Genomic DNA, 20,268 nt, shown 5'->3' with positions numbered 1-20,268 from the left:
GAAGGAGAGAGTTCTTGAAAGGTAGCTTCCTTTAGCAAAAGAAGCTAGAACTTTAGCAAAGGCTGAGAACTGTTAAGAGTAAACCATAGTTCTAGAGGATCGGTGTCAAACTGTGACAAAGAGAAGACTTTTAAATTGACAAGCAGAAAAGGTGAAAAGGGTGGGGATGAACTTTTCTAGATACCTTTGAAGGCCAGGGTTAGAAATTCTGTCTCAGGCCAGCAGGTAGCTTGATTGTTAAGGCACTGTATCACACATGGGCGATTTCATGGTTCAAATCCTGGACTCAGAGACTTTATTAAAACATTCAGGGTACATGTGTATGTGCCCAAAATCCTGAAAGGAGAATGGAGAGGGGATTGTAGCACGTTCACCCTCCCTAATGGGGGGGAATGGTGTGGTTTCTCACACACCCCCACAAGCACATGTGCTCTATGGCAAAAAGAAAAAAAAATTCTATCTTCAATTCTTTAGAATGTTGGAGCTCAGAGGTCCTTTAGAGAATAAAGTCCAGAGGTGATTATCCAAGGGCATTCAGCCAGTTAGTGAAGGAGCCAGAACTGGAACCCAGAATTCACATATGAGAACAGTCAATACATATACTATCTTGTGTATTTTTTTTCCCCCTTTTTTTGGAGAGGTTTTTGCTGGAGGGTGGTGTGCTGGCCAGAGATAGACAGGGAGGGAGGGAAAGCATCCCCCAGTGGGACGCGCTCACACTGCAATCCCCTCTCCATATGGAGGTGTGCACGCGCACACACCTACCGTGTTTTATAGCCACTGAGGCCGAGATTCAAACCTGAGTTTAAGCCACTGGGTCCAGGACTCGAACCGCGGTCGACTACATAGGAGTCCAGCGACATAGCCATTACGCTAACTGCTGGTCCCAATCTTGTTATTTTTGATAAAATAATATCAGACATTCTTCTGAGATTATTTTAAGTTTCCTTCAAGTAGCTACTTCTTAGCACCTACTGAATCAAAGGTATAGTTCTTTAAGGAAAAGTACTTAATTTGTATCTTTCATGAGATTTAGGACTATAACATATCCCAGTAGGCACACAATACATATTTGTTGATTTTTGCATCCTGATTAATTGAATTAGCATGCTCACATAAGGACATACCATTGCAATGGCTGATCTAATTTAACTAGGAGCCACACATGATATTTTCTTTTTAAAGAGATTTTTGCTATAGGGTGCATGCACTCACTGGAGAGACAGAGAGACAGAAAGTAAGAAATAATCCCCAAGGGGGGATGGCCATGCCACAGTTCCTTCTCCTCCATTCTCCTCTAAGGATTTTTGGGCATGCATATACACGTGCCTAGCATGAGTTTTTATGCCACTGGGTCTGGGACTTGAACTGCAGTTAACTACGTGGGAGTCCCCTGACATATTATTCTATCTGGTGGCTCCCATGACAGTGTTATTGTCTTACCCACTACGTCCTATTAACTTTGTTTTCTTGACAGTAGGTAGCCAGAGAGGGTTTGGACCAGAAAATTTGCAGAATGATAGTGTTTTGTTTCTGTTTTTGTTTTGCTTTTTTTAAAAGCAACCTTTTGCCTGGAAAGTAAACTATAAGGCTCCAGGCTCTCCCAGAGAATACTGCATCTGTAGTTCTTGTCATACTGCCTTGCTTCTAAAGAAGTATAACTGGTAATGTTCAATGTAAAAAGTCTACATGCTGACAAGTGTGACTGTGCCTGGAGTATGCTACAAGTCAGTGTTAAGGTGTTCCCTGGAATGAAGGAGATAAAATTTAAAGTCACTGTCTTTTGTGCCTTCCAAGATCATTTTCGCTGTGCTTAACATATTTTAAAGTCCTTTTCCTCTCCTAAGCAAAAGGTGAACCTCAAATGACTGTTAGTTGTTTAAAAAAAAGCAGTACTGACCCCACTCTGATTCAGGGATCTGCCTTCCAATTACATACCGCTGAAATAACCCTTAACCCCTGTGGTTCTTCTTGCAGGGTTCAGACTAGGCAATGTGATACATGCTATACAGGCAACCGAGCAGAGCATTCATGCCAGTGACCTGGTGCCCCGCTTATGCCTGACAGTAGCCAACCTGAACCGTGTGATTTATTTCATCTGTGACACCATCCTGTGGGTGAGGAGTGTGGGTCTTGTCTCTGGCATCAACAAAGAGAAATGGCGAACGTGGGCTGCCCGCCACTACTACTACTCTCTCCTGCTGAGCCTGATCCGGGATCTGTATGAAATCTCCCTGCAGATGGAGCAGGTTGCACATGACAGGACAAAGAAGGAGAAATCATCATCCCAGAATTCTCTTGCGTACAGCGTAGCTGATGAAGAAACAGAATGGCTCCAGTCTTTTCTCCTTCTCTTATTCCGATCTCTGAAGCGGCATCCTCCTCTGCTACTAGACACAGTGAAGAACTTGTGTGACATCCTGAACCCCTTGGACCGACTGGGGATCTATAAGTCCAATGCTGGCATCATCGGACTTGGAGGTCTCGTGTCTTCTATAGCAGGCATCATCACTGTGGCATATCCTCAGTTGAAGCTGAAGACTCGCTAGGGTGTTAGTACACAGAGGACTAAGTACCCACTTTGAAAGATACCTTCTGCATGAAATGGACATTTGCATAGTCACAGGCAGTATCACACTGTGCTTAAGTTCTTGTGAGCTTTTAGCATGTGAGCAGAGATGGGGCCAAGAATGGATAAAGTGAGAGCATAAAGATTGACACATTTTTAGAGTGCTGGACTGACTACTGAATTCATGAATATTTTCCCTTCATCTAACATTTACTGAGCATCTCTTAGACACATAGTAGGAGCTTGGTGTTTGCTGAATGAATAAAAATTGAAAGGAAAAAAATTGGAAGAGACCCAACCAAACTAATATGTGAACACTAATATACAGTAACTTTGGATTAGTATGGATCATTCAGAAGACTACAGTAGGTCTGATGCATAACTCTCTCAGCTCTGGTAGAGGTCCCTATTTTCTCTAATCAGTTACACACACAGTAGTTGTCTGTACCAGGATGGAGGGGAACTGGACTTAATGGCCTCTTGACACTTAACATCCCGTACACTCATGTCCTTGTTCTGTCTAGAGGGGCAATCAAAAAAGCATCGATCAGGCACCTTCAGGGTATAAATTGTGTCTATGGGGAGAGGTCTTTAGGCAGTGTAGTGAATAAGCAAAAATCAGAAGCAGACAGAAGGGCCTAGGGTAAGATTAGGCAGAGGGTTGCTGTGTATGCCTGTGTATAGCTGGGGACAAATAAGGAAAACTGATGCTGAAAAGAAAACCAAACTGGTCAGATCCTCATTTCCTGACTCTCAATCTGGTGTTCTCTCGCTGATAAATCACGGTCTTCATGATCAAGTGGAAATATGAGGCTTTGCATAATACTGTGCTTTCTGCCTCTTACCCTCTCCAAATTTGGAAACTTTCATTGGTCAGTGATTTATATTCAATTTTACAAAAATTAAACTATATCTATTATATAAAGACAAAAAAAAATCAATTTAGGCAACTTCACATTAATTTTCATCAGAATTTATGCAGTTAAAATTTCATGAATGCAGGACCAGCAGATGCCATAATGGTTATGACACTGGACTCTTAACATACTTGACTGCAGTTTTAGTCCCAGACCTGGTGGCTGAAAACTCATGCTGGACATGTGTGTGCATGCCCGGAATCCCAAAAGGAGAATGGAGGAAAAAGGATTGCGGCGTAGCTACCCGCCGTGGGGGTGATTTCTTCCTTTCTGTCTCCCTGTCTCTCCAGCAAGTGCATGTGCCCTATAGCAAAAAATCTCTCCCCCCAAAAATTTCATGAATGCTCTGTGGAAGTAGGAGGATCACAATTTTCTGTGAGAAATCAGCCTTCTTATTTGTAGTATGGAAGGGGGTGTTGAGAAAGAGCAGTGAGAGGCCAGTGAAGAAAATGCAGGAATACTGACTCAGTGATATTGACTCATGTTCCTACTTCCCCTCTTGGGTGCTAGATCCTTATTTGTGATTACACATCCTTTAGTTTAAAGGAGGTGAGGTGAGGAAATAAGACGTCAACAGGTAGGAGACCACTATCAGTCCTACCAGAAACCATGTCATTTATCTAAATGAGGATGAGAAAAAATATGCACTCAGCAAATTTCCTATTAATATGATTGAGAATCGATCTCAGATCTTGGCTCTATCAAGATACTGGCTTTGAGAAAACACATTTTGAGAATTTTAAGAACAATGGAAGATGAGGGCAAATAAAAAATTTAAATAACTTTTTACCTTGTTTGGATCCTGTACTATAACTGATTAATAGTGTCCAATAAATTTCTAGAGAAAACTGACTGGTGTCTGGAATGTGTTCTGGGGATGGAGAAGAGTTAAAAGGTAATCAAGTAGCTAGTCCTTAATTAGAGTCTGCATGGTTGGTAGAGTGAGCTTTGGGCAGGAAAATTCAGGCTGAGGAGGATGAAGAAGGAATATTTAGATGGAAAACCTTTGGTTCAGAGGAACGTCTAAATGATCTCATCCAGATTACTATCCTGGAGAGGGTGGTCTATAGCAGTCTGGCAATGGTTGTCTACCTTTTTCCTCAAGTCTGTCTCGAAATTATGGTGATGTTACAGTAGTAGCCATCTTGGTACTTTTGTCTTACTCAAGTTAGAGTGTGTGGGTGGTGGGGAATTTGGGGAAATGCCACTCTTCTAGAGTTTGTATAAATATTTATTTACTTATTTATTTTAGATTTTTGCTGTATGGTGCATGTGCATGCCAGATAGAAAACAAGAAATCACCCCATAGGGGAGATGACCATACCACAATCCCTTCTGGATTTTGGGCACGCAGGCACATGCACCCGTTGTGAGTTTTAAGTTGCCAGGCCTGGGATACAAACCATAATCGACTACATGGGAGTCTCGTGACATAACCATTACGCCATTTACTGGTCCCAGTTTGGGTAAATCTTAATGGTACCCTGGTGCCTCCTTTCTGCATTTCTCTCTCTGTTTTTTTTTTTTTGGCTGTAGGGCACAAGCACACACTAGAGAGAGAGGGAAAGTGAGAAATCACCCCCTCTGGGAATGGCCAACACCACAATCCCTTCTCCATTCTCCTCTCAGGATTTTGGACACATGCACAAGCACACCCAGTGTGATTCTCAAGCCACTGGGTCTGGGACTCGAACCCATGCAGTTGGCTATGTAGGAGCCAGTACCTTAACCTCCACACTACCTGGCAGCCCCCTTTCTCCTTTCTAACCTTCCTCTCCACTCCCAAGCCACATTCGTGAGGGATTCTAAAAACCAAAGAAATTCCTAGTAGATACACAGTCCACATTTACAATTGGGCATTGCAGACTGAGAGTTTATTCAACCATGGCTGTTAGAGTGCCATCCTTGGTTTTAGGGGTTTGCTTGTAAACAAGATGACCAAGGTCTTTGCTTTCATGTGCTGGTGGAAGGGTGAGGGGAGTGGATGCAGACAGGGATGCCTCTGGAAAACTGACTTTTCCATCTTCCTTTGGGACTCTCTGAGGCCCTTTTACTACTTCTCACCTCTCACCCACATTCTGGACTCCCAGCCTAGGCTGCCACAGGACTAACTTTGTCAGCAGAGCTTTCAGGCACAGAGCCCTCTACTCCCTCTGGCCCAAAGCCATGATTCCAAAGGCTGAAAACTGCCCTGTGCCCTGGTTACTGTCCAGACACAGCCTCACAGATAATTTATCCTGAACCCTTAAGTAAAGGCAGAGTCCACTTCTCTAGATACTTTCTTTTTCCCCCATTACATTCTTGTTTATGTTTGTTTTGTTTTTGTATTTTTTTTTTTAGGTTTTTGCCATAGAGCACATGCACTCACTAGAGAGACAGAGACACAGTGAGAGGGAAAGTTAGAAATACATCCTCTGAAAAGATGGCCACACTTCAGTCCCTTTTCCTGCATTCTCCTCTCGGGATTTTGGACATGTATGGACACATGTTTGGTGTGATTTTCAAGCTACCTGCTCCATAACTTGAACTGTGATCAGCCATGTAGGAATCTAGCGCATTAACTACTATGCCAACTGCTGATCCCCAGTTCAATAAGTTTTTTATTTTCAGGAATTATTTTATTTAACTTTATTTATTTATTTGCTTATTTTGATTTGGCCAGAGGGGGACAGAGCAAGAAAGAGAGAGAAGAAAAGTGAGAAATTAAGCCACCATGTCCAGGACTTGAATTGCGGTCTGCCGTTTGGGAGTCCAGCGCCTTTAACCACCACACCACCTGCCAGCTCAAAGCTTCTTAACTCTAGGAATTTACAGAGGTTGAAGTTGCTCCCTCAAAGTTCAAGTTCTCAGTCCTCAGATCCATCTCCTTATTGAGGCAATTTATCTTCATAAATCAAAGACAAGTATATTTCAGGTGGATTCTGTTCCTGTTAAATCTTGAGAAATATATTAAACTGTCCCACAGTACCCTCTGTGGAAAAGGAGCCAAATATTACAGAATTATAAAGTTCATAGAAAATGCATGCTGTGAAAATATACATGGATTATTTTTATTCTTATTTTTAAATTTGCCATAGAGCATGTGTGTGAGAGAGAGAATGGGAAAGTGAGAAATCATCCCCTGGGGGGATGTCCATGCCACAATCCTTTCTTCATTCTCTCAGGATCTTGGGCATGCACACACACTCCCAGTATTTTGAAGTTGTTGGGTCTGGGACTTGAACCATGCAGTTGACTGTGTGGCATCCATCCTCCTTAACCACGTGCTTTGCCTAGCCCTAATTTATATATATATTTCTTGCATGAAAATAAACTTGTACCTTAATTCTGTCCATGAACTCTTTGAAGTACCCTCATATCACAGTACCTTTTTTTCCTTAAGGAATTATTTTATTTAACTATATTTATGTATTTAATTTGACCAGAGAGGAGAGAAAGGAAAGGAAAGTAAGAAAGCAAGCCACCAGGTTCGAGACTCGAACCACTGTCGGCCATGTGAGAGTCCAGGGCCCTTAACCCCACTATGCCACCTGCCGCCCTGCCCCCCAGTACCTTCTTTCTAGAAAGCAGTTTTTGTGTGAATTAGGGGCCAGACATGTTAGAGAGTTGAAATGTTAGAGAATTCATGGCTCTGTCGTAGCTCCCCAAAATCTCTAAGTGCTGTGATCTCCCTTCTTGTTGGCGACATGTCCTTGCAGAAGTTAGGATATGCTCAGGGGACTGTAGGTCAAATAACCATGACAACCAGCTGACCCCACTCACTCTTCCTCTCTGCCCTCCTCTAGCTGGGAGGTGTTACTAGCATTGCCCAAGACTCCCTGGAGTGGCTGGAATTGTGTGTTTGAGGAGACACTCTGCAGCCTGGACCCTGAGACTGAGGCAGCAACTTGGCCAGCTGGAGTGAGTGTGGGGGTCCTGGGGCATCCGCCTACCTGGTTTGTTTATGAGCATTGAAGGGAAGAAGTGGAAGGTGAGGGCCTCCTGGGAATCTTACTGGGGATGAAGAGACCTGCAGGGAAACCACTGAGAAAGAGATTTGACAGGATGACCAGAGTATAGAGTCACTGGGGCCACTTCTCTTATAGAACATGGCTTAGACAGCTGGCCTTGCGAGTAACTGCTTACTCATATGCTGAGCAGGCAGATATGCCTGCTTAGAAATAGAGGCATAAGCCCAGCCTCATTAAAAACAAAAACAAAACAACTAAACATGAGGCTTACTCTTTTAGTCTTTTGAATCCTCATTTAAAAGCCCAAATACGTCACCTAAAACCTTTTATCCCTTTCAGCTACCAGTATTTTTCATTTTATACCCTAAACTCTCATAAGAAATACCAATCTTGGCAGGGAGGCAGAGTCCTACTTGTGGCTGTGGGACTCTGAAAAGGGATGGCCTCGTGTGTGATATTCACCCTCCAACCTAATGCCTTCTGTCAAGGCAGTTGAGCTCCCAGACAGTCTTGGCCCGATTGGTGGCTGTGAGAGGTAGGGAACTGACTGTGGATCACAAGTCTCTGATGTGTCTGGGACCCTCTGCTTTGCAGCTTGAAGAGTCTGAAGAACGAGGATGGCAGTCAACAAGGGCCCAATTTTGCTGGATGGAGACCTGCCTGTAAGTACCTTGGGCTCATTTGAGACAGGGATGGATAACAAGAGCAAGATATGTCTTAGCCATAAGTTTAGTTCATCGACCACCCTGCCTATTCATTCTTGCCCCATTCACTACCTTTTTGTAGTGGGGCTATTGGAGGGTCTGGGGATTTCTCGCTTTCCCTTTCTTTCTCCAGCGAGTAGTTGTAGTAGTAGTTGAGCTGTTGGAGGATTGGGGGAGAGGGGAAATTGCCTGTTAAGAGGTAAACATTGGGGCCAGCAGGTGGTGTGGTGGTTAAGGTGCTGGATTCCCACATGGCTGACAGTGATTCACATCCTGAACTCAGTGGATTGAAAATTATGCTGAGTGAGTGTGCACGCATGCCCAAAATCCTAAGAAAGGAATGGAGGAGAAGGGATTGCAGTATGCACATCCTCCCAGGGGGTGATTTCTCCCTTTCTCTCTCTCTCTCCCCACCTATGGCAAAAGCCTTAAAAAAAAAAAAAAAGGAAAGAAAGAAAGAGACATCAAATTATAACTGTCTGGGGTATGGAGGTGTCACTAGACCATGGTGTGAACTTTTAAACTAAGTTAAGAATGGTAACTGTTTAACATGAAGAAGAGGACTCTAAAGGACATATTTGACTTCAAATATGTGAAGAGCTAATCCATGGATGATGAAATAGATTTGCTCAGTGTCATTCCAGAGGGCAGAGGGTGGGACAGACAGGGTGGGTGTAAATTTCAACTCGTTAAGCTGTCCAACAAGGGCCACAGGCCACTCTGGAGAGGGAGAGCTCCCAACCAGGGAAACATCCAAAGTAAGTCTTCCAGATAAAGTATAGCCAGGGGGGGGATCTCACTGGAACTTTCCCCAGAGGCTTCAGGTTCTGTGATTGTGCTGCTGGGCAGATCTAACCTGACATTCTGCAAGGGGCCACCCTGCCTGTGATTTCTTCAACATACTGTGTCAGGCTTAGGCCCCGGGACACAGAGATGACAGTCTGTGGAAGAGCGAGCAGTACACACCTAATCACAGCACGATGTGATGAAAGTGGAAATAGCCCAGGGAAGGAAGTAGTGGCTTCTGATGTGAGGGGAGAATGCCTGGAACCTTACGGAGGAAACGATGATGAGGGAATAGCTTCCTGATAGGCAGAAAGGGTTGTGAGATGTGAGGTGAGCTCTCTTGGCAGTGGGACCAGATGAGCAGGCAGGGAGCAGGATGTCAGATATTCAGATTGTGTCACCGATCCGAGGTGGACCGTGACTCTGGATGTCAACATGCTGTGTACAAGTAAGTTTAGAGAGACAGCTGGGAGCAGGTGGGAGTTGCCTTGGTTCAGAACAGAGATGACCTCTGCACTCGCCAGAAGTGTTCAGGTCCAGGAGGGCATGGCAGGCTGCCTCTCATTTTCCCTGTGGGCTCCTCCATGCTCCCACGACAGGCATCGAGGCCTCTTTGGCCATGTTTCCTCCCAGGGCACTTGGACTCAGGCTAGCCTCACCATTGGACTTTGGGACTTCATAACTCTGGGACTACTGTCCCAGGCGGGAGAAGAGGGCAGTGAAATGACCTGAATGCATTTCCTCCACACCAGGAGCAGGAGAACGTGCTGCAACGGGTCCTGCAGCTGCCGGTGGTGAGTGGTACCTGCGAATGCGTCCAGAAGACCTATGCCAGCACCAAGGAAGCCCACCCCCTGGTGGCCTCTGTGTGCAATGCCTACGAGAAGGGCGTGCAGAGCGCAGGCAGCTTGGCTGCCTGGGGCATGGAGCCGGTGGTCCGCAGACTATCCACCCAGTGTGAGTCCTCATGGTGCTCAGTGGCTGCCTGTCTGTCTGCCTGGCAGTCTGTCTGATTGCCTGCCTATATGCCTGCACCTCATCACTTGGTCTTCTTATCTGTAGATACAAAGATGCAGATAAGGTATAGATGCAGATCCCTTTTCATCAATAGATGCCCCATCTCCACCCAGGAGCATTTTCCTGGGATAACGACAATGGGGCAAAGAACTTGCAGGGGAAAGGATGGGCAGGTGGGTGGTGGTGAGAGTGGGACCAGGAGCAGACCAGACACCTCAAGCTCCAGATCCAGCCACAGTAATGGCGGCAAGAGCTAGCAGGGGCAGTGGGCACTAGGTTAGGTTTGGAGGGCACTGAAGAAAAGGGGAGCCCTATGGACACAGCAGCCGAAGGTAGCAGCTCCTGACAGGTGGGGCAGCAGAGAGCAGCCAGCCAGGGCCCTGGAGACTGGAGTCAACTGTCCTTTCAGGCCTTCTGAGACCTGCCAGGGTCGAATTGTTCTACCCTAATGATATGGACGGGGCTCGGAAATCCCAGCAGTGCTAAGAAGTCTGGCACCTTCCACTATCCTTCTCCTGGTAGCTGAGGAGTCCACCCAGCAAACAGGACAGGGCATGCAAAGAAGAGCCAGGACATTGGCGAGCCTTCCTGCCTGCAGACTCCCTAATTACTCTCCTGGGCTCCTCGTGCCCAGTCAGAAGGCAGCCAAGTCATCTGGACCCTCTGCTGCTGGAGAACTGGGAGAAGAAAGATAAGATAGCTGGAGAAATAATGTATGAAAGAATGTATATATGCATATATATATTTATTTATTCACATATGTATGTACACATACACACACACACTCTTTAAAACAATGATATCCAAGACCAGGATTGCACCACTGGTGTCCCTAGCAGCCCTGGGGCGGTAATCCCTTGAAGTGTTTGCCCACTCTGTAAGGGGCACTCTCCTCTCTTCCATGTGACCCTCTTCATACTGTTGACTCTCTGAACACTCAGTGGTTAAAAAAAGAGAACATTGTGTTGGCCCCATGGTCTGGAGGTTAAGGGAGCCAGATTCCCACATAGCTGACCACAGTTTGAATTCCTGCCTGGCATGTGGGTGTGTGCACTTAAGTGCCCAAAATTCTGATGGGAAGGAGGAATGGAGGAAAAAGGATTGTGGCAGGACCACATCCCATTGGGGGTGCTTTCTCTGTCTGGCAGGTACCCTCTGGAAATAAAAAAAAAAAAAAAAAAGAAATGAAGGCCAGAGTAGGACAGAGTAGGGCTGGCACCAGCTGTGGCTGGGAGTTTGTCTCCTCTGGCCTCACCAAAGTCCAGCCCCGGGGCCTGCTGCTATCCGGCTCTCCTCACTCCTCTGTTCTGCAAGCTCACTCAGAGCAGTGGGGAGTGGGAGGACACTGTGTGGGTGAGCACATCGTTTCGCTCACTTCATCACAACTGCCCTGCCAAGCGTTAACCCACATTGCACAAATGGGAACCTGAGGCTCCGGCAGGTTGTGGCCTGCCTGCTGCCACGCATTACATAAGCGGGGTGCTGGGCTCTGATGAGGGTGGACTGCACAGTTCCTGCACAGATGGAAGAAACTGGCCCTGATCTCGAGTCACAGTGGATGGGGACCAAAGATGGCAAAGGCTCAGGTCAGAGATGCTTGGGAAGCAGCCTGGCTGGGCCTTGGAGGTCTCTGAGGTGTCTTTCTTGGCAGAGGCCATGGCTAGCTGCTCACAGAGCAGGACAGGCCTCATCCAACACAGCCCTTTCCTTCTAGTCATAGCTGCCAATGAGCTGGCCTGTCGGGGCCTGGACCACTTGGAGGAAAAGATCCCAGCCCTCCAGTACCCTCCAGAGAAGGTGAGCCCCTCCCCTCTCCTCCCCTTCTTTCCCGTCCCTTGCTTTCCCACTTCTGTTGTCACGACCTCTCAGGGAGGAGAGGGCAGGAGCTGATGACATGATGTGGTGAAGCTGTCTGTATTTTGATATGACTCTTCTCTGCCACATAGCCATTAGTGAAGACCACAAGAGAAGGTCTGTTTGTCTCCGAGACCTGTGCTCCTCACTCTCCCTTTGTCCAGACAAACGGCAACATCTTTGTCACAAAGGAGCTCCCGGCAAATGATGAGAAAAAAGGAAATTATTTCAATGCAGAAATTGTAGGAAAATTACCCAGATCTATAAGTTAGTGTAAATGCAGGTGGGAGTGCGAGCAGCTTTTTTAGGGAAGGTCAGAGGAAATACTTCTGGAATTTGGAAGAGGAGATGTCTGTATACAGGTATCAAGACAAGTGCCACCAAACTGGAGGCCTTTGGGGCCATCTCGCAGGGCCCCACCCCTGATGGCATATGAAGAGGCCAGCAGAGCAGGTGGCTGGCACAGGGAGAGTTAGAGTCCTTCCCCTTTAAAAAATCTAGCTTAAGTCACGTGTCCAAATGTAAATGCCAGTTCCTAGATCTTTAGATGAGGCCCTCCTGGGAGCTGGGCTCAGAGCCCACACTTCTGACCCCCCTTTCCCACTTCCCCAGATCGCCTCTGAGCTGAAGGGCACCATCTCCACCCGCCTTCGCAGTGCCAGAAACAGCATCAGTGTCCCCATTGCAAGCACTTCGGACAAGGTCCTGGGTGCCGCCCTGGCTGGCTGTGAGCTCGCCTGGGGGGTGGCCAGAGATACTGCAGAATATGCCGCCAGCACTCGAGCTGGCCGACTGGCCTCTGGAGGGGCCGACTTGGCCTTGGGCAGCATTGAGAAGGTGGTAGAGCTCCTCCTGCCTCCAGCCAAGGAAGAGTCAGGTACTTATCACTCACAACACAGGGGAGATAGGCCACCAGCCTGAAACCCGGGAATCAGCTGAAGGAGGCAGGGCTCATCCAGTCCCTACTGTGGAACAGGGAAGGCCCAGTGGGTCTTGCAGATGGGTCCTGAGCCACTTAGCCACTCTTTCTATCTGCAAAGGGGGAAACCGACTTGCACAAATCACCAGCAAGCTTATGGTGGAACAAGACAATGCTTCCCAGCCCCTCTGTCATCTCTCATCTTTCCCGAATCCCCACACAGCTCCTGCTCCTGGACGCCAACGGGCCCAGAAGCCTCCAAAGGCCAAGCCGAGCCTGGTGAGCAGGGTTGGGACTCTGGCCAACACCCTCTCTCAGCACGCCATGCAGACCACAGCCCGGGTGCTGAGGCAGGGCCACGCCCTGGCCATGTGGATCCCCGGTGTGGCACCCCTGGTGAGTGACTGCCCAGAGCTCTGACCAACCATGCCATCCCCATACCACTCCCTGCATACTGCTCCTACCCTACCTGACCCCCTCCTCGGAGCCTGCAGGCCTCCTGGTCCCTCCCATCCCACTGGTCATGCCTACTCTTGTCCTGGGAACATTCTCTCTTCCATACTGGGCTGAGGCTTGAGGTCTAAGGACAAGAGGCCTGAAGTGAGGTAGAGTAGTCCTCAGGCCACAGGGGGAGACAAAGGACAGACGTGAGCTGAGGGCAGTCTTACCCACCCCTCACAACTCATCTCCCTCATTCTCCCTCTGTGTCTGTCCCTCCGCAATCCTCATCCTTCTTCCCTCTGAGTACTCCCTCACTCTGCCATCCACACATGGGTGAGTGTCATCCTTAAGTAAGCGAAGCACAGAACCAGGTTCATCAGATGTGCTGTCAACTGCCCCAGGTTTCCAATTCCCTTCTGATTTCCATTCCCACTCCACCCTAGGCAAAGCCGCTTTGTCTAGGTCCACTGCTTCCCCTGCCACCTCTATGCATATTTTAGCAGAGATAGGCTGGGTTTGTTTTGTTTTTTTATACTGGGGAACTTTAGTAAGAAGCTTGGCCTTTTTAGTAAGGCCAAAAATGAAATAACACTAACACATAAAAGTCAGCAAATAAGTCAGCCACGCCAGTTGTCATTGAGTGGTGATTTAAAAACATCGGCATCCTAGCAAATGTTGCTCCTGAGGATATAGGAATGGTAGCTCCCCTTGGTCCCTTGTATGTAGGACCACTAACCACTGAGGTCTGAGACGGACTCACACTCCTGGCCCAATCTGTAGCAGGGCAGAACCTCAGGTGCCACCATTCAGTAGAATAGAATGGCATCACCAAAAGCTGTATGATGAGGCTCTGTGGGGTTCGGAGTGAGCTAAGCTGTGCCTCAGGAGATAGCAGCCCACCAGATCCTCCCATGGGGCTCTCTGGCTCAGTTGAATTTTTTACACTGAAGATGTGTGAGGTCTGTCTTCTGAAGGTAAGCTGCATATGCTTTATGACCCAGCAGTTCACTCCTGGCATATACCCAACAAAAATGAGCACGTGTCCTCCAATACATGACCAAAATGTTCATGTCAGCTTTCTCCTTGGCCAAGAACGGGAAACAATGCAAATATCCATCAATGATACAATGGGTAAATTGTAGTAATTTTACCAATGGAATATTGCACAGAAATGGAAAAGAAGGAACTATGCCCTTCTATATGCAAACACGTGTTTGACTCTCACCCCATAATGTTGACCTAAAGTATTCACGATTGAAAATACGTATGGTCATACTTTGATATTATGTTTTAAAATAAGCAAAATAGGGCCAGCCTATGGCCTGGTGTTTAAGGTGGCTTGACCCCACATGGTTGACCACTCAGGTCGAGTTCTGGACCTGGCGACTTGTAAAACATGCCTGGCACATGTGTGTGCCCAAAATTCAGAACAGAGGGAGAGATGGAGGAGAATGGATGATCAGTCCCCATGGGTGGTGCTTTCTCACTTTCCGTCTCTTTCTGCCTATCTCTGGTGAGTGCACATACTCTCTGGTAAATTTAAAAAATAATAGTTAAAAATAATTAAGTAAAATGATGGGGCCAGGTGACGGGACAGTGGTACTACCATTGAACTCAAATGGGAATGTCATAGGTTTATACCCTGGGACCTCTCTGGACATGCCAACTGAGACTGTAGGTGGATGGTGGCAGAAGGACCCTCTTGGGGTACCTGTTTCTCTATCATGAAATAAAAATAAATAAGCAAAAAAATTTTAAAAATAAGTCAAAGGCACAGTGATAGAAATCAGGTGAGCATATAGCACTCAAGGGAGCGTGGACCCTGGAGGCCCAGGATATGTGAGGGAGTGATATTGGAAAAAGCCTCTATCTTCTCTGTCTTGCTCTGGGGTGGCTACACTGCTGTGTACTTGTCAAAATTCATAGACCTGGGCGCTATAAGCATGTGCGCTTTGGTGTAAATTATCACTCAAAGTCTGCTGGGCCAGGCCCCAACCCTGGGCTTTGGCAGTGGGGGCTCCCCTGAGGCAGGGGAGGCAAAGGCTGTTAACCCGCACCCTGCTGCCCTTCCTCCCTTAGAGCAGCCTGGCCCAGTGGGGCGCATCAGCAGCCATGCAGGTGGTGTCCCGGCGGCAGAGCGAAGTGCGGGTGCCCTGGCTCCACAACCTCGCTGCCGCACAGGAGGAGGACCACGACAACCACACGGACTCAGAGGGAGAGGAGACAGAGGAGGAGGAAGACATGGAGGCCACAGAGAACACGTTCCGTGAGGTGAGGGGAGGGCAGGAGCCTTAGGGCCTCACAGCTCCCAAAGGGGGTGGGAAGCAGAGGCACAGGGTCCCTGCCCCAGCCCCAGGGTCATGGTGCAGCGGTGTAGCACTCTTCACTGCATCCCAGACACCAGGGCCACAGAGTACTTTGTCATTCTCTCAGCTGACCCTTTGAACACTCTGTAAAATAGGCAGTGCACAGGTCATGGCCTCATTTTACAGATATAGAAACCGAGGTTCAGAGAAAGCTGCCCAAGGTCGCTCAGCTAGGCACAGCCAGGCCAAGTCTTTTTCAGTTTGGTGTCTCTGTGCTTTCCCCTCCAGTTCTGGGGCTGAAAGGGAAGGGATGGATAGGTCAGGGAAGCCCCAGAAGAAGGCTCTGACCCTGCCTCTGCCTCCAGGCCGCAGCCCCGCCCAGCGTGCAAGGTCTCCTGGGTGGTGTGGCCCACGCCCTGCAGAAGGCCCTCCGGAGCACCGTCTCAGTTGTGACCTGGGCACCGGCGACTGTGCTGGGCACAGCGGGAAGGATGCTGCACCTCTTGCCACCCCGCCCTGCCTCCTCAACCAAGGGGAGAGCCATGTCCCTATCAGATGCTCTGAAGGGCGTCACTGACAACGTGGTGGACACAGTGGTGCACTATGTGCCGGTGAGTCCCACCCTGGACTAACGTTCCCTCTCCCCGGGGGACCCGGAGAGGACAAAGGCGATTTCACTGAAGTGGTTACAGGCCCTCTCTTTTCCCCTAGCCCTCTGGAGACCCTCCTCCAATCCTCAGTACCCACCCCCCCAAAAAAAAATCATGACATACTGGAGCCCCTCCAGCCCCATGAGTATTGAGGCCCATGGATGGCCCTGGCACGAGGCCTCTCCCCAACCCTTCTTCCCACCTGCTGGTAGGTGTCTCCACTGTCACTGGGGTCACCCAAGGCTCAGCCCTCACCCCCAGCTCCTGACTGAAGGTTCTGGCAGAACTATGCACTTTGTTGGGAAAAGGCTGGAGGGAAGCTTCCAGAGCATGCCGAGGGTGGCCATGAGTTTCAGGGACCAGCAGCTGGCGCCCCAGCCTAATTCTATGGCTTGTGACAGACAGGAAAGCCAAGGACACCAGTGCATTCCTGTGGCAGCCCTGACCTCTTCCTGGGGTGAGGGACAAGCTGTGCAGGGAAGGAGAGCTGGACACCGGTTTCTCGGTCACTCTCTGCCAACAAGGGAGTCTCGGCAGCCAACCTGTTCCCCGTGGGCCTAGAACAAAACCAGGCTGGGGTACCCAGACCCTATCCAGGTCCGTGTGTGGGCCACATTTGCCTACAGCTCTGGTCCAAAGAAGCATTAAGAAAGCCAATGACCTCCAATTGCAAGTCCCTTATGGGAGGACCCAGGGGTCCAAAAACCTAGGGAGACACCGCTTGCCTTACCCGAGAGGCCTGGACCATGGAGATGCTCAGAGTGGGCAGAACCTCGGGGGGGTCTCCCTGGAGCCTGCTAGCCAGCTGTCCTACACCCAGCCAGCCACTCTTGGGGAAGTGAAGGCGAGGGCCCTGGCAGGGGTGCGGGCACTGGGACCCAAAGAGGGAACCCTAACGCGGCTGCCGGGCCCTCAGCTCCCCAGGCTGTCGCTGATGGAGCCCGAGAGCGAATTTCGGGACATCGACAACCCTCCACCCGAGGTGGAGCGCCGGGGGTCGGGGGCTCCGCCTACCAGCCCAGAGACAGCGCCACGACCAGGGCAACCCCGTGGCAGCCAGCGCAGCGCGCGAGGACTCAGTGCACCCTCGTGCCCGGGTCTGGAAGACAAGATGGAAATGTCTCCTTCCCAGCGTCCGGGCTTCCCGGCGGTGCCCCGCGAGAAGCCGAAGCGCAGGGTCAGCGACAGCTTCTTCCGTCCCAGCGTCATGGAGCCCATCCTGGGCCGCGCACAGTACAACCAGCTGCGCAAGAAGAGCTGAGCGAGCCGCCGCCACACCCGGGCGGCCTCGCCCGCCCGCCCGCCAGTCACCGCTGGCCAGCCGTTCCTTAACAATTTATTACGCAGAACCCACACTGTCTAGGTGAGCGCTGACTTCCTCCAAGTGGTCCCTCGGTGACCCCAAAGCCTTTCTGACGATGCCGCCAAGGCACATCCTTTTAGGGCTTAGCAGTGAGCCCATTTTCAAGGGGCACCCGAGCGGCAGCCTGTTCTGATTGTATGGTTGTTTTTTTATTTTTTTTTTACTAAAAGAGTAATTGCCCAACTCACTGTCACACTTCTTTAACCAAACTTGTGGCCAAATGTCACGGACAGTTTCCAAAATCCAGATCCGTCCTCCGTGGACAAATAGTTGCCATCAATGATTGAATGGTATTTCTCACACCACCATGAGGGACCCAACAGGACCCCTTCTGCCACATGTTTAAGCACTGAACTCAGAGGTCCTCTGATTATCTAGGCCCTCATCAGACTACTCTGAAGGGAACCACAGTTAGTGCAAAAGATGTTGTGCATTTATTTAAAATACCAGCTTCACTTTCAGAGTATTCCCTACCCTTCAGCTACTGAGTCCTGGGTGTGTCCTCTATCAGGCCTTCCAACTTCTCGCTCAGGGCCACAACTCCATTTGCATCATTAGCCCCTTCTACCTGCATCCTTTGAAAACTGGCATCCCCAGGTGCTGGGGGGTGGCAGTGGTGGCCCTTCACCCACTATAGACCATTCTAAATATATAGATGTTGTATGTGGACTCCATAGACACAGTTCATCCCAAGTTCTATTTTGGGGAACATTCGTGTTTAGTAAATGTAGAAAATACATACATTTATATTCTTTAAAAATTCAAATATTGCAAAAGGGTGTGCATCATCTTTCCTGAATTGCCCAGTTCTGCTTCACAGAAACAATCAGAGCAGTCTCTTGTGTATCATCCCAGTTATGGGCTCTGCATGTGCAAACACGCTTTTGTTTGCACAATCCGTAGGATTTATACTCGCTTTTTTTTTTTTTAACTTAATACGTCTTAGAGATCTTGTATTGGTATCATAAATTCTACCTGTTCTTTTTAATGACCATGTATGTAGTAAGTACTTCATCCTATGAATGTACTTGACTGGTTTCCTACTGATAGACTTCTAGGCTGTTTCCAGTGGTTTGCTACTACAAACAGGTCTGTAATAAATGTCCTTATTAAAAAATGTCTCATGTACACATGTGGCTGTATCTAGTGGATACTCTTGTAACTCCTAACCCTGACATGCTGAGTGAAAGATAATGCCCTGTAGCCTAGTGGTGAAGGGAGCTGGACCCCACATGCCCACCCTGGTTTGAATACTGACCCCAGTGGCTTGAGAAACATGCCGGGTGCATGTGTATGTGTGCCCCAAATCCCAAGAGGATGGAAAAATGAAGAAGAGATTGTGGTTTGATCACACCCTAATGAGGATGATTTCTTCCTCTCTTTCTGTCTCACTCTAGTGGGCACACATGCCCTCTAGCAATTAAAAAGGAAAAAAGAGGGGCCAGCAGATGGTGTACTGGTTACATTGCTGGATTCCCACATGGTCAATCATGGTTTGAGTCCCAGACCTGGTGGCTTGAAAATCATGCCAGACATTTGTGCACTTGTGGCCAGAATCCCGGAAGAGAAGGGATTGCAGTGTGGGCATCCCCCCGGGGGGGGAGTGATTTCTCACTTTCCCTCTCACTGTGTCTCTCTCTCCTGTAAGTGCATGTGCCCTAAAGACAAAAACCTCTACAAATATAAATAAATAAATGAAAAAAGTTCATAGAGAATATGTATTATGTATTTTTAAGAGTTACTTTATTTATTTTAATTTGACCAGAGAGGGACAGAGAGAAAGAGAGTTAGAAAGCAAGCCACCAGGTCAGGGACTCAAACCACACTCAGCCATGTGGGAGTCCAGCTCCCTTAACCACCATGCCCCTGTCAGCCCATATTTTGTATATGTTATGAAAAAATATATACGTGGGTTTCAAAACTGTTAGGCACCAAAATAAACTCGTACTTGAACTCCATTTTCCATGAACTTCAAGTCCCCTTGTAGAGCTAGCTGAAGATATCTAGCAATTTCTACAGCCTTTTTTTTTTTTTGAGAGGTTTTTGCTATAGGGCGCATGCGCTCGCCAGACAGACAGACAGACATAGAGACAGAAAGCGAGAAATTACCTCCCAGGAGGGATGGCCACGCCACAATCCCTTCTCCTCCGTTCTCCTCTCGGGATCGTGGGCATGCATGCACATGCTCCCAGCGTGAGTTTTAAGCCACCAGGTCCGGGACGCGAACTGTGGTCGGCTACGTGGGAGTCCAGCGACATAGCCATTACGCTAATTGCTGGTCCCTCTACAGCCTTTAATTATGTTGCCTGTCAGGGAATCTTGTATACACATAATTAAATTTTGCTGCCATCTTAAATTTGTTTTTCTTTTTCTTTTTTTTTTTTGAGAGTTTTTTTTTTTCACTATAGGGCGCATGCGCTCGCCAGACAGACAGAGAGAGACATAGAGACAGAAAGCGAGAAATCACCCCCCAGGGGGGATGGTCACGCCGCAATCCCTTCTCCTCCATTCTCCTCTCGGGATCTTGGGCACGCATGCACACGCGTCCGGCGTGAGTTTAAGCCACTGGGTCCGGGACTCGAACCGCGGTCAACTACGTGGGAGTCCAGCCACATAGCCATTACGCTAACTGCTGGTCCCAAATTTCACTTTTTCTAATGACACTTTAACTGACAAATGTGTGTCCAGGTTTTAACTAAAATGCATCCACGCATGGTGTTCCTACTGCAAACAGTCTACCAGAGGTCACAGGGGAAGATCCCCATCTTCTGAAGGGTGTCTGTGGGCCCCTC

The 20,268-nt window shown here is 48.4% G+C and overlaps 2 protein-coding genes across 5 annotated transcripts in view; both read left to right on the top strand.

Moving 5' to 3' along the window:
- The window catches only part of PEX11A (peroxisomal biogenesis factor 11 alpha), a 7,990-nt gene extending 4,493 nt beyond the window's left edge, over positions 1-3,497 (top strand). The window contains exon 3 of one of the 2 annotated variants that reach the window (XM_006152807.3): positions 1,978-3,497. In XM_006152807.3, coding sequence (XP_006152869.1) covers positions 1,978-2,549 — 572 coding nt within the window. In that variant the 3' untranslated portion in view covers positions 2,550-3,497. The remainder of the gene's footprint in view (positions 1-1,977) is intronic. The other variant, XM_006152808.3, reaches the window with a different exon arrangement.
- The window catches only part of PLIN1 (perilipin 1), a 19,866-nt gene extending 1,138 nt beyond the window's left edge, over positions 1-18,728 (top strand). Inside the window, exons 2-10 of one of the 3 annotated variants that reach the window (XM_006152809.2) lie at positions 7,272-7,386; positions 8,031-8,098; positions 9,679-9,883; positions 11,658-11,740; positions 12,410-12,674; positions 12,940-13,112; positions 15,237-15,428; positions 15,829-16,074; positions 17,030-18,728. In XM_006152809.2, coding sequence (XP_006152871.1) covers positions 8,054-8,098; positions 9,679-9,883; positions 11,658-11,740; positions 12,410-12,674; positions 12,940-13,112; positions 15,237-15,428; positions 15,829-16,074; positions 17,030-17,374 — 1,554 coding nt within the window. In that variant the 5' untranslated portion in view covers positions 7,272-7,386; positions 8,031-8,053 and the 3' untranslated portion in view covers positions 17,375-18,728. The other 2 variants (XM_006152810.1, XM_006152811.1) reach the window with 2 other exon arrangements.
- Positions 18,729-20,268: the final 1,540 nt, after the last annotated feature.

Source organism: Tupaia chinensis, unplaced genomic scaffold (genome assembly GCF_000334495.1).
Source record: "Tupaia chinensis unplaced genomic scaffold, TupChi_1.0 Scaffold000359_1, whole genome shotgun sequence".
Classification (NCBI taxonomy): domain Eukaryota; kingdom Metazoa; phylum Chordata; class Mammalia; order Scandentia; family Tupaiidae; genus Tupaia; species Tupaia belangeri.
Note: the sequence above shows the minus strand (reverse complement) of the source record. Positions and strands in the feature narration are given on the sequence as shown.